The 13,318-nt window shown below is 50.4% G+C and overlaps 1 protein-coding gene across 1 annotated transcript in view; it reads right to left on the bottom strand.

Annotated features, from left to right (window-relative positions):
• Positions 1–762: 762 nt before the first annotated feature.
• BCORL1 (BCL6 corepressor like 1) overlaps positions 763–13,318 on the bottom strand; it is a 56,169-nt gene continuing 43,613 nt past the window's right edge. The window contains 4 exon segments of the mRNA XM_024758964.1: positions 763–1,512; positions 4,662–4,816; positions 5,890–5,967; positions 12,450–12,602. Of these exon segments, the coding sequence (XP_024614732.1) occupies positions 1,291–1,512; positions 4,662–4,816; positions 5,890–5,967; positions 12,450–12,602 (608 nt within the window). The 3' untranslated portion in view covers positions 763–1,290.

Here is a 13,318-nt window from a genome sequence, read left to right as displayed (position 1 = left end):
TTGTTTTAGCACCTGTACAATAAAACTGTACCATCTCCAACCAGAGCTGGCCATAGGGAGGCCCTCCCGCCTTTGGATGGCACATACTCTCTACAAGGATTGTTCGGAAAAATAGCGATTGATAGAAAAATAAGAACAAGAGTGGGAAAGACAACGCCACAGAGGGGGCCGGGACAGGGAAGCAGCCCAAGCACCTCCCCCTCTCTCCACGAACAAACTCAGCTCCGGAAGGGAAGCCTGGTAGGGCCACACACTCAGCCATCTCTGCAGATTTCAAAGGAGAAAAGGTGGGGGGCAGAGGGAGAATGAGGGAGGAGAGAGAGAAGAGAGAGGAAAGGGGTGCTCTGAGTCAGGCAAGGGGGAGAGATGGGGACAAGGGTGGGGAGCCGAGAGGCTCAGTATCCAGGGAGGCCGGGGTCGCAGGGGGGAAAGCTGCAGGAACAAACCCATACTGTGCACTCTGAGGAGGGCAGTGAGGACAGCAAGGAGGGGGCTACCTTATCCTTCAGACCCATTCTCAACTCTCCTCCATAAGAGTAACTCATTAACCCCTTACTCCCATAATCCTCCCCTCCCCAGTAAACACTAATCTTGAGACAGCAGGGCTGCTGCAAAGGGCAGGAGGGTGAAACGGGAAAAACTGGGGGAGGGGTGAGCACCAAAGACTCAGGATTCACCCCCCACCCCCCAGACCTGGGCCAGCACCAGCCACCATCATTAGTCACAGGCCAGTGGCCCCCCCCACCCCTCCCTGCCCCCTCCCCAGTGGTGGAAAAAACCCTGGGAGTAACTTTTTCGGAGGGAGGGAACAGCTTCAGAGCTTAATCGAGAAAGACAAAGAAAGGAGGTGAAGAAAGTCCCTCAATACAACAAGTTGTCTCAAATCGTCACAGTGATACAGACTTATCAGAAACCAATGAAACAATACAAATTAAATACTAATAAAATAAATACTATGGAAGACAAAAGAACACAGGGGAACAGAGGGGGCGCTCAGAAATTTGGGCTCTTCTCTTTTCTCCTCCGGACAGGCCGTGGCCACCCAGGGCCCAGGTTTGGTCTTGGTCACACACAAGGAGGCCAGTCCAAGGGACCCTGGCGCCACCTCCCACCACCCCTGGGACCTCTTGTCCTCAGACGTGGAGTTCAACTTTCCACCCCCGTCACCAACCACAACAACAATGACGATGACAGGGAGATGAGAACTAACTGTAACCAAATTAAAAAAAACAAAAAAACAATCCAGTCACTAATGCTGGCATTGATAAGGCGGCTTCTTGTTGGTCCGTATTATTGCCTCTTTCTGCAGTCTGGTGCTCGGTGGGGGAAAGACATGGGAGGTGGGGGAAGGGTGAACTTGGGAGGAGAAAGAAGATGACGGGAGCCCCCCTGCCGGTAGAACTCGGCCTTGGGCAAGGTGGCGATTTCAAAGTGCGGGAACCGAGCCTGAAAGATCCTCGAGGAAAGCTTCAGCCTCTTCAGGACGTCGGTAAAGAGAAACCAGTTGCAGGGGGGCTGCCGGTCTGGCCACCCTCCACTAAGCCACAGACCCCATGGGTGTAGCGGAGGTGAATATTTTCTCCTGTCCCCTACGTTGGCAGGCCCAGCTTTCAGCTAAATGGCGAGCGCTCAACCCATGAGTGGTGACCTCTTCCAAAAACGGGGAGCGGGAGGGAAATGGGCCTTCCAGAACCTAAAACTCTGAGCAGGCTTCCCCAGGCCTTACCCGCACCGTGACCTGGAATTTACCATCTGCTGGGACCAGTTCTGCCCCCAGCGATCCCTGCCAGCCTGTCTGGTTTCCCTTTCCTGTTCTCACTCCTGCTTCCCCTGCCTCCTTGTTCTCCAAGATCTTCCCCGGCAGAGGGGGAGCCGTGGAGAAAGGCCTAAACTGCGGGTAATCCAAAAGGCATTTCTCTTTGGCTCTGGAATGCATTAGACAAGTTTTTTCTCCAGCGGAGCACCATCATTTCTGCAGGGCCGGAGCTCACGTTACAGCTACAGCCAGTCTGACTTTGCTGAGCACACCCGACTGGGCGACAGCCTGGGGGCAGTCAGGAGGGGGGCTGCTAGGCTGGCCCGGGCCAAACGCTTGCTTTGACTAAACCACGAGGAAACGCTGCATCCCCATGTCAGTGGTCCCTGTTTCCAGGGCTGTCCCTCCTCGCCATTCGCCATTCCACTGTCCCACTTCCAGCCTTTACCACTTTTAGCCTGGACTATATTGCATCAGCCTGCTAACTGGTTTCGCTCTGCCAAGAGCCACCCCCCACCCACCCTCACTGGGTCCTCTTATTCTTCGTTTCCTAAAAAGAATATCGGACCTTTTCACTCGCTCCCTAAACCGCTTTCAATGGATCCCCAGTATCTCCAGCAAAAAACCCTTCCAACTCTAGCATGATTATCATGCAAGACCTCATTCAAACACGACCCCATGCAACCCCTTCAGCCCTGTCTCCACCCAATCTCCCTCTCTCTCTCTCCCTCTCTCTCTCTCTCTCACACACACACACACACACACACACATACACACTGCACACTGTATCCCCATCCCACCAAATGCCAGCCATTTGATGAAGGACTAGCCCTGTTTTCTGAACTTGAATGTCTCAGTGCCTTTGCTCGTGCCACACCCTCCATCCTCCTCTCCTCCCTGGCCCAGTGCAGACTCCCTGTCACCCGTGAAGCCTTCCCCCGATGTAACCGGCTGCTCATCCCATCTTCCACAGTCTCGTGGCACTTGGCTTGTACCCTTATTATAATACCTGTAACAGAGCCCATTTCAGAAAGAATATACAAGAAATGTAAACCGTGGTTCTCTCTGTGGCACAGAAATGGGGACTTGGGGTGGACTGGAACTTTTATTTTTCACTTGACACCCTTCTGAACTGTTTGAGTTTTTTACAATAGTAAATCTGCTTAGGAACTCGGTCTTTTATTAGAGTTAATGGTATACTTGTCTGTGTCCTCTATCAGACTGGAGATTCTTTGAAGGCCAGAGCTGTATTCTAGCCCTCAGGGTTTGACCTGGTACAACTGCTTAAGGCATGTTTCTGGAATTGAATGTTCTGTACAGCACCTAAAACTTCTACCCAGACCCACAGTCCTCATCCCTAAAATGCGGCATTTCTTCCAAATGGCAATAACCTCTGTCATCTCACACAATCAGGGAATGGGGTGTTCTGGGTTAAGGGAAAGGGACTACAGATGCCAGACACTTGGACATCGCTTTCCAAGAATGGAGGAAAAACCCCCTCAGAACATTAACATTGGTGATCACAATTCAGTCTTGCTCACACACACACACACAATTTCTTTAAGAACATAAATGTTCACATCGCGCTGTAGCCGTGTGGAAGGGCAGATTCAGAAGTGGCGCTGGAGGATGTAACATCAGGAACACCAGCTCTGCTGGTACCAAGCTCTCAACGGAAAACCTGCCTGCCGCCCAGCTTGCTGAGTGGTGCGCGGCCCTTGGTTGCCCCGTGTTCTGTCCGCACCTAAAGCACACTACCCCGGTCCTTTTACTGCCTGGGGCCCAAGATCCTGTTTCAGAGAAGGAGGTGCTGAATACTTTGGAGGAATTAATTAACTGTGCAATACTATATCCCAGAGGCCCAGCCCCGCCCTCAGGGATCAGCTTATGCCCAGAAGAATAAGGACCAAAAGCCCGGGAAACTTGATCCCTGCTAGTGTCATCATAGAGGCTATTTTTATTCTTATCAGGCCAGGGGGGAAGGGATGCAAAGAAACTGTGGTCTAGTGGTTAGAGTCGTCAACTGAGGGGCTCCCTCAGAGGGTTCCTAATCCATTGCGCCCTCCTCCCCGTCTATCATGTGCACTTCATGTGCTTTCATTTAAAAAAAAATAGGGTCTGATATTTTAAAAATAGATATCAAAGAAAAAGTATCCTTAAAAGTGTCTGCAAAGGTATTTGAAATATGTGAAGACACCAAGAAGAGGACACTTAATGATGGAGGCCAAGAACGAAAGGACCATGTATCCTGCATCCTCCTAACCAGTTCAGCCACGGCCCTGCAGGCTGCTGAACTCCCTTCTGAATCATCAAATAAAGGTTAAACTGGGTTCAGTCTAATGCTAAGTATCAAGTATATCCTAGTCTCTGAAAAACGGGTGATCCTCGTTATAATATGCACGGTAATCTGAGAGGACAGCAGCCACGCCATCATCTCGCCAACATTAAGGCAATGAGAAACCAGCCTGTGGATTACTTAAGGACCCCGGTGGCCCCATAGCTATGGCAACCATATGTCCCGGCTTTTCCAAGAATCTCAATTTCAAATATTCTGTCTGGCTGTCCCCAGAAACCACAAAAATGTTCCAGAGATTCTAATAGTTCACCAGCCCAAATATCTCCCAGATCATCTCTTACACCCAGGAACAGGGCAAAAATCCTTCAGAGAGTGAATCGAGATTTTGGTTTTGCAAAACACACATAGTCAATGTACCTAGAGCTATTCTGAACGTATCTAATCTGGGCTGGAAAGTCAGGCTGGACTTGGTCATATATTATCTTTCCTATGCTCTAGCACTTGTCCTCCAGGTCTCAGCTTCCTTCTGGAGAACTCCAGCATTCTCAGGGAGGCGGGCCCTGGCCCGGGGTGCTAGTGCTTGGTCCTCATAGATCTCTCAAACACTCACCCGCGGGACACTGACACCTGGAGGTTGTAGCAAGGGAGAAGAGGCTTGTCTGAGAGCTCAAACATAAAATCATCCCCATCCACGTCATCTCCTTCTTGATCGGAGCTCCCAGGAGGATTATGTAGGAGGTCACAGGCAAACCCGTCTTTTTCCTCTGTAAAGACATCACACAGGGAATTAGGACTTAGCTACATGCATAAGACCAAAGAAAAGAAATGCTCCAACAAGATAAAGAGGTGTGGCGGTGGGTGATCAGACGAACAACCAGATCCCCAGTCAGGGCCAAATGTCTCTGATCTCATGGCTCACAGCCTTGGGAGGGCATGTGAAAGTTCTAGCCCCGGGAGGTAGTACTTTGTGGCCAGAGATTCCTTATACTCCTCCACCTTTCAACCGGAAAAAAGCAAGGTGGTGTGAAGGATACACTGCCCAACTGTTGGAGACAGAAGCCTGAAGATGTCATCGGCAGTTGAAGGCAAGGGAAAACACCTGCCCTTCAAACTGCAGCTTTCCCAAGCCACCAGACTGCCTGCTGGCATCCCCAGAAGCCCGGAGGGGGCTCAGCCTGTTCCCTTCCCCAGCCGTGTGTTCGGGTGTGGCCTGCCTCTCCTGGTCCAACTTCCCCCAAGCTTAGTAGCGGGTGCCTCCCTCGATCTGCAGCCCCTGGTCCAATGGGTGAATGCCGGATGATGGCCACAGAAAAAGGCTCACTGCTCTTCCAACAAAGGAAAGCTTGGGCCAGAAGGCTAAGGGCTTGGGAGACAGCAGCTATCATCTCAGAAGCCCTGTGTGCATCTTGGGGGCAGGGTAGGGAGGGAATGGTAGCTGCCAGATGAGGGGCTGGGTCCCTCTGGAGTGTGAGCAATACCAGAAGAGGTGACAACACACACAGGCGCTTCTGGCAGGGTTAGGACAAAGCAACGGAGGAGAAAGGGACTTGGAAAAGAGAGAATTTTTAAAGTACCCAGGGTGGGGAGTGGTAGAGGGCTAATGACGGATGGCTTTCTCCAAATCAATGGCATCTCCTGGTTTCGGCCAACAAGTTCTGAGTCTGGGGGAGGCATGCGCTAGAGTGTGGGCTGAAAGGGCCTGTAAGCTACTAACGGGTGAAGAAGGGCTACCTCCATTAGGTCACTCCTGGCTTTGAGAAGAATCAGTGAAACCCAAAGCAGATCCCAAACCTCTGAGCCATAGACAAGGGTGGGAAGAATCCCACTTAAAGCTTACCCAACACAGAACTGCTGTAAAAGTCCCAGGAAACGCCAGGATCACCCTCTGCCCGGCCCTGAAGATCCGAGAGGTGATCTGATGAAAGAAGAGAGGGAAGTGAGAAAAGGAGGTAGGCTAGAGAAGGAATCTAGAAGCAAAGTATATCCATATGGGGTTAGGAGAATGGGAGATGGAAAGGAAGGACCACAAGAGGGGCTGGGAGCGACCCAAGAGAAATCCGCTTCCTGCTATCCATCAGAGGTTACAAACCAGCAGCCAACAGCCAGATCTAGCCTGCTTACTGTCTAGGTTTTGGCCCAGTGTTTTAAACCCCTATAATTTAATTAACTTCTAACATTTTAAAATTGGGAAATTTCACTTAAAAATTTGGATTTCCAACTTTTCTTGAAAAAAAAAAAATCAGGAGATCTGGCAACACTGCATCCACATTCCTACATGTCAACAGTTGGCTGGAGGGAGAGGCGACATGTGCGTTCTCCAATTCAGCAGGCCCCACCCAGCCTGCTCTGCTCTCTAACACGATCAGCCTGAAGGCATTTAGGCCTGCGACCCCTGCTTCAAATGATGTAGGGAATTACTCTGCAAGCAGAATCCTAGACCTATCCCAGGATTTCAATTCCCTGTTGGTCACAATGTTCATATATCCAATCGCGATCTTGCCAATTCAAAGTAAGATGAGGAAGCATAATTCCTTCTGTTTCGTCTTTGAAAACATGGTAGGGAGGGGAATGGCCAAGTTTATCCTCATGAAAACCTACTGCTTCCACGCCTAGGTATATACCCAAAAGAATTTAAAAAACAGGTATTCAAATAAAAACTCATACGCGAATGTCCCACAGCAGCTCTAGTCACAATCTCCAAAAAGTGGAAACAACTCAAATGTCATTCAGCTGATGAAGGGATAAAAAAAATGTGGATAAACACTATGGAATATTATCCAATCCTCCATTAGGAGGAATGAAGTACTGTTACACACTATAACATGGATGAAACTAGGAAAAAAGGAGGCTAAGGGGTTAGGACTCAGTGTGTGTGTTTTTTTTTTTTTTGGCTGCACCACATGGCTTGCGGGATCTTAGTTCCTGACCAGGGATTGGACTGAGGTCCTGGCAGTGAAAGCACCAAGTCCTAACCACTGGACCACCAAATTCTCCCAAAAAACCCCATTTTAAACCCTCTGCTTACTTGATCTGAGAACAGACATCAGGTCACCCCCTAGCCTCCTTGTTCCCTAGCTAAGCATCATCTAGGTGAATTGTTTCACCTCTCAGCCCCACGTGGACAAAAAGCAGGTTTCCATGACAAATTCAACTGTGTCATCTGCGGGCACATGGCCCAGTGGTTGACAAGCTGATTTAGCTGTGACACCTGGGCAACAGGACAGGAGAGAGTCCAAAGGGCACAGGTGAGGTGAGAGTGCCCCCTGAAAACCAAATCCCAGGAGGAAGTTGGCAGCTACTCTTAAAGGAGCAGAGCTAAGCTTCCCGGATGGAAGGCACCGCCACGGTCCAATATACCTTCCCTTTGGGTTACACATTCTATCAGCAAAAATGCCCATCAGCTGTTGTGAGCTACTGAAAGAAATTGTTTTTTAGCAACCTTCTAGGAGATGAAGGGTTTCTTCCGAGAGGAAAAGGCAGTCAGAGAGAAGCATTCAAGTAATGGCTGAGCAGCCGGAGGGGAAAACCTTTCCTCATGTACATTAGATCTTTTGTGCATTCTATGAAAAAACTCTGAGGTCACGGCTGCCAGGTTATTTCCTCTTCTGTACCCTGTGCCATTTGGGAGTTAGAAGTAATTCCTTCCAAAGGCCTCTGTCAGGTAGGTGTCTATTCTGTGCCTAGCCCTGTGCTAGGTGTCCTGGAAGATAAAGGAATGAGATCGTAAGTTCCCTAAAGGCAGGGTCCACGTCTGTCCTGTTCATCACTGTCTCCCTGGTACCAAAGCCCAGGTGCCTGGCACACAGTAAGAGCATAATAAACACATGGGGAAAAAAGTGGGCGGCGGGGCAGAAATTACTATAAGGCGAGACTCTAAAGTCATGTGCTTACTCAGCCTGGGTCCGGAACATATGCATTCAAGTGACTGCTGTCCCCCACACAGGTCACACGAGGACTCCATCAGAGCAGCCCTCGCTCACCACATTCCTGGGGCTCTTCTCTTGGAGCTGCCTTCAGAGACCCCGGCACACTCCTCTAATTTTCCTCGCTGGCGACAGATCTTTGTCATTTGCGGGTGAATTTGCCTTTTTGAGACAGCCCAAAGTGAACTGGCACAGGCAAAGATGCCAAAGTCGGAACAGGCCCACGAGTGGCATACAAGAGGAACCATCAAGGTCTGCTTGACGGGGCAGCTTCGAGGCACGTTTCCTCACACGTCTTCTCGTACAATCAGGATGAGGAGTGACTCCTTTTCCCTGATTCTCCCTTGCCTTCCCCTTAACTTTCAGTTCTTTCCGCTTTCCTTGCCTTCAAAAAGAACCCTCAGCCCAGCAATCCCGCTCCTAGGTATATACCCCAAATAACTGAAAACAAACAAATACTGAATCAAACAAATACTTGTTCACGCGTGTTCACAGCAGCACTAGGCACAATTGCCAAAAGGTGGCCACAACCCAAATGTCCGTCAGCTGATGAATAGACAGGAGAAAATGTGATCTATCCATACGAGTGGATATCATTCAGCCTTAAAAACATGCCACTACGTGGACAGACCTTGAAAACATGACGCTACGTGAAAGAAGTAAGACTCAAAAGGCCCCATACTGTATGATCCCATTTATATGAAATGTCCAGAATGGGCAAATCCATAGAGACAAAGTAGACAGGTGGTTGCCAGGGGGCTGGGGGGACGTGGTAGTAGAGAGCAACTGCTTAATGGGTATGGGGCTTCATTTTGGGGGGATGAAAATGTTTCGGAGCTCGATAGAGGTAGTGGTTGTACAACACTGTGAACACACTAAACGCCACTGAATTGTTCACTTTTAAATGGTTATTTTTATGTTATGTGAATTTTGCCTTGATAAAAAAAAATTTTTTTAATTACTCAGTGTGAGCCGTGACCCTGGCAATCAGAGTTTCTCTATGTCCCAGGGTCCCATCGTACCCCTCCCCATCTCCTCCAACCAAGTCACCAGCTGAGGGACATGAAAGGAGAGAAAAACAAAAAACAAGCAGTCTTCGACATGGGGTCATATGGCTGAGGTCTCTGGCAGGAAAAACAAAAACCTGTGATTCAGTGACCTCAAGTGGTAAATTGCTAACCCTTTCATCAGTGGAAGGAAAAGCAGTCCTGATACTTCCTCCAATGCCCCAACCCAAACTGCAACAATTCCCCCCAGCTCCCACATTCTTTCTGACAGAGGACGAAAAACGAGTGTGTTTTCCCTTGGGTAGGTTGGATATTATTCTTTTCTTCAAAGGGTCAAAGGGAAATCAGTCACATGCCTGCCTGTAATCTGGCCCAAGGAGGAGGTCTTCCAAAGGCCTCTCAGAAGGTTTGGATGGCTTGGTGTTCCGAGCCCAAGGACGAGAGAGAAAAGGTTCACTGTCTGACCTCCAGACAGTGTTAAGCCAAGCCAACGTAGGAAAGTCCACATTTTCAACCCACACGATTTACCAGCATCTTCTGCTTTACAGAAGAATCCACTACAGGACACCATCCATTTACATTTAAAAGAGGATTTGATTCCCAGACTTTTCCAGAACAGGGGACTTGTACAAAATGAGGATGCTCTACATGAGGCACAACCCTGATAATCTCTCTGGCTCGCCGTTTCCGCCCTTTACACCCTACAGGGACTCGCCTTCATTTGCTGCCCAGTGGGATCTCCACTAGGGGAGGAAGAAGACAATTAATCTATGGAGAATTTGGTCAGGCAAATGCTTGGGGATGAAAAGCAAAAAGCTTCTTAACTACGTCGGCCAGACAGGCAAGGTAAAAAGAAATCCGGAAGTCCACACGGAGGCATCTAGGTGTAGGGGCCTCCCTAACCCTCAACCTCGTGATGCTTCCTGCAGCCATTCTACCCAGTGGTTCCTTGAGATTTGGGGCAGGGGAGAGCTATGGAGATGAAAAAAGAGAAATACCCGGTTCAAGGAATCAAAAAGCTCCTGGTGATGGTTGCACAACATCGTGAATGTACAAAATGCCACTGAATTGTTCATTTCAAAATGGTCCTGTTAGGTGAGTTTCTCAATGAAAAACAAAAAAAAAAGGCGGCGGGGGGGTGCTTCCCTGGTAGACCCAACGCAGCCAGAAATAAATAAATAAATAAATAAATAAATAAATGTTTTTTTTAAAAAGGCCCTGAGTAATACTTCTCATCCCCCGCAAAACAGCCTTTGGCCTCAAGTCCCTCCTCCAGGTGCCTGCCTCCCCCGGCTGCCAAGGTCCTAGCCAGATTGAGCACTTTCCCTAACAGCCAATCAGAGCTCTGTCTTCAATCAGCACTCAGTATTTGCATGGAAAAGAGGTGGCCCAGTTTTAACACTCCTTTCAGCTCCTGGCTCCCACTATGAAGTTATAGCTCCATGCCCATAAAGTTGAGAAACAATATCAAGATTTGAATGAAGGTGCTCAGCCTGGACAGGCTAGGAAGTGCCAGAATTAAGAAAAGTCTTTTCTTGCGTCTGCAACACAGACTAGCATTCAAGTTAGTTTAAGGAGGCATCAAAAGGCTTTCTAGTAGTTGGGATTAGTTAACAGACATGAGAAGAAGAGAGAAAAACGTGTTTATTTCTAATTTTGTAACTACTTAAAATGGTTTCAACATTCAAACTCCTTGGGGATTTTGGAGAAGGGGTCCGGGAAGAACAGACTTTGCTTCCGACTGTGGTCAGAGACAGCTTTATTTGGACCCAGAGGACCCTAAGCCCTCAGGAGGGCAGTCTCTAGCCCAAAGACACCCCTACATGAGACCTGCTGATCAAAGGAGAGCTTCGTGCAGCGCTTTTATCATGTTGAGATGCTCTGGATGGTCCCGTGTGGCAGCTTTTCCTGGGAATTGTGTGGAGTGCAGACAACACGCGTGCGCGTGGAGGAGAGTGCGTGCGGTACGTGGGATGCAGGAAGAGGCCACAGAGGGTGGCTTGCCCCGAGCCCCAGTGATGGTCCAGCTAAAGTGAACAAGAGTCCTCACTGGCCCAGAACAAATGCCTGAAGGAGCATCCCCAAGGGGCTCCACCCCTCACAGACAGGGGCCTGGGACCCCAGAGCCGGCAGAGGGAAGAGGCAGTCCTGCTCCAGCCAGAGAGGCTGGGTCCTGCTGGGGGCGGAAGGCCTGCACACGGCGGGGGGCCCGCAGGGATGAGTTGGTCTGGCTGCGGACTGGCTGGGGGCTGGCCGAGCAGGAGTCAAGGGCTCCCTCAGCGGCCTCCTATGGCTCCCCCTCCAGCTTTCATTAGTACCTAGAAGGCAATTCCCACCTAGTCCTCCTTCTGTGGGGGCCTTTAGCTCAGGTTCCTTTGTTTCTTCCTCCATCATCAGCCACCTAGCTAACCTTTGTTCAATAAACAAATGAGCCCCTGGTTGGGAGCCCAGGACTGTATTGGGGGAGGCGTGGGGGGTGGGGCGTGGGGGCATGGGGGGAGAGTTCGGGGCTGAGGCCACAGCCCAGGAGAGAGGGAGCAGCCTCGGGCAAATCCTTGACCCTGTGGGCTTCCAGGCAAGAGGGGCTGAACCACAAACACTGAAGCCTCCGAGGAGGATCAGCGACACAACTCCCAGCTGCTCCATCCGACCAAGTGCCGCTCAGGCAGCCTGAAGAAGTCACTGCTAGCGCAAGGGCCAAGCTGTGATGTCACGAAGGAGGCGGGGTTCCTTCATTCGGAGGTCAAGTCTGAGGAGATTCCCACTGAGCATGCCCAAGCTAGACTTCCCTCCTTCCCTCCTCCCTGCTGCCCAACTCGGCAGAGCTATCTAACTGCAGACAAACAGCTGTCATCCGCTAATAAGAAAATAAAGGCAAGTTGGCTTGTGGCCCTTGCCATGGGCCTTAACACTACTCTTCCAGAGGGGGCAGGTGAGGGAGGAAGAGGAAGGAACAGGAGGATGCAGAGGGAACATCACAGTTACCACAGAGTGTCAGGAATAAAGTATCAGAGGGGCCCCAAGGGTCGGACTTTGACCACCAACAGGGAGAAAATACAAAGTGCAAAAACAAAAGCAAAATGTTAAGTGTCACTTCTTTGCAACCGACATACCATTCAAAGCACAAGTCCACACATTTTGCCCCCAACTAAGTCTACTAGTGGGGCTGCTGTCCCACAGGGAGGCCTCCCCACATACCGAATGGGGAAATGGGTCCCCGCGGGCTACCAGGGCCCTGAAGAGGATGCGTGTGACGTGGACGCTCAAAGCACAGGGACAAGAGGAAGCGACCTTCTGACTTTTTAAAGTTCACAGAGATTTCTGAGCCACCAGAAGGAAAGCCCGTGAAGAGGGCTGACACCCCTCACAGGAGGTGCTTGAGATGGAGGAAGATGAAGGGCATCTCGGGAGCTCAGGGATCAGAGGCCAGCCCCAGGAACGAGGTTTTGAGTCTGGGCCGTACTCACCGCTCAGAAAGCGCTTCATGGTGTCGCTACTGGCCAGCTTCATGGCCGTCTGTCCCGAGTAGGTGGCTAGCGTGGGGTCAGCCCCGTAGGACAGCAAGAGCCAGATGGTTTCCAGGTTGTCGTTGACCACCGCATCATGAACTGGTCTGCGAGGTGATACAGGGTGAGAACAGCAGGGCCCAAGTGGGAACCTGGGTGTCTAGGCCTCAGGCCACCTCATCAGGGAAAGCAAACTGAGCTGACCCCAGTGTAACGTGGGTAAGACTTAGGGCAGGGGAACCACTTGCTGGCCTGCACTGTCCTCTATCCCTACCTTTCTCCTCCCTCCCATTTCTCTCTCTTATCTTTCCCCCACCATGACGGGACAGTCCCTGTGGCACAATGGAGCTCCGCTGTTAGCTCTGGAGCTCAGGACAGAACAGGTCCCTGACTGAGGATAAACTTAGAGCAGATGCTGGGGGATATGAACGGAAAAACCCAGATGATTGCCCCAGAGCAGGGATGAGCAGAGCTGCTCCACACACCAGGCCGGCGGCCAAGCGGAGCCTACATCCTCTGACCCAGGTCCCCCCACTCGGTATGCAACTTGTGTCAGTTTCACTCAGGAAGTAGGCCTTCGAATAGAGCACAGGAGAATGGGTGCAATTTCTTTAAGACAATGGCAGGTGTCTCTCTCTCTTTTTTTTAAGTATACAGAGATCAATTCAAGAATCAAACCTGGGATGTTACCCTAAGGTTAACTTCCCAATTCCTAAAGCCCGAGATTCTGCCCGAGACAGGTGCACAGGACGATCCCTAGACAACACCAGCCTCCCCTCGGTGGCCAACGTGGCCTGGCCAGCAGGAACTCATCCAGCCTTGCCCTAAAC

The sequence above is a fragment of the Neophocaena asiaeorientalis genome, unplaced genomic scaffold (genome assembly GCF_003031525.2).
Source record: "Neophocaena asiaeorientalis asiaeorientalis breed wild unplaced genomic scaffold, Neophocaena_asiaeorientalis_V1.1 scaffold1097, whole genome shotgun sequence".
Lineage (NCBI taxonomy): Eukaryota > Metazoa > Chordata > Mammalia > Artiodactyla > Phocoenidae > Neophocaena > Neophocaena asiaeorientalis.
This window is presented reverse-complemented; position numbering and strand designations above follow the sequence as displayed.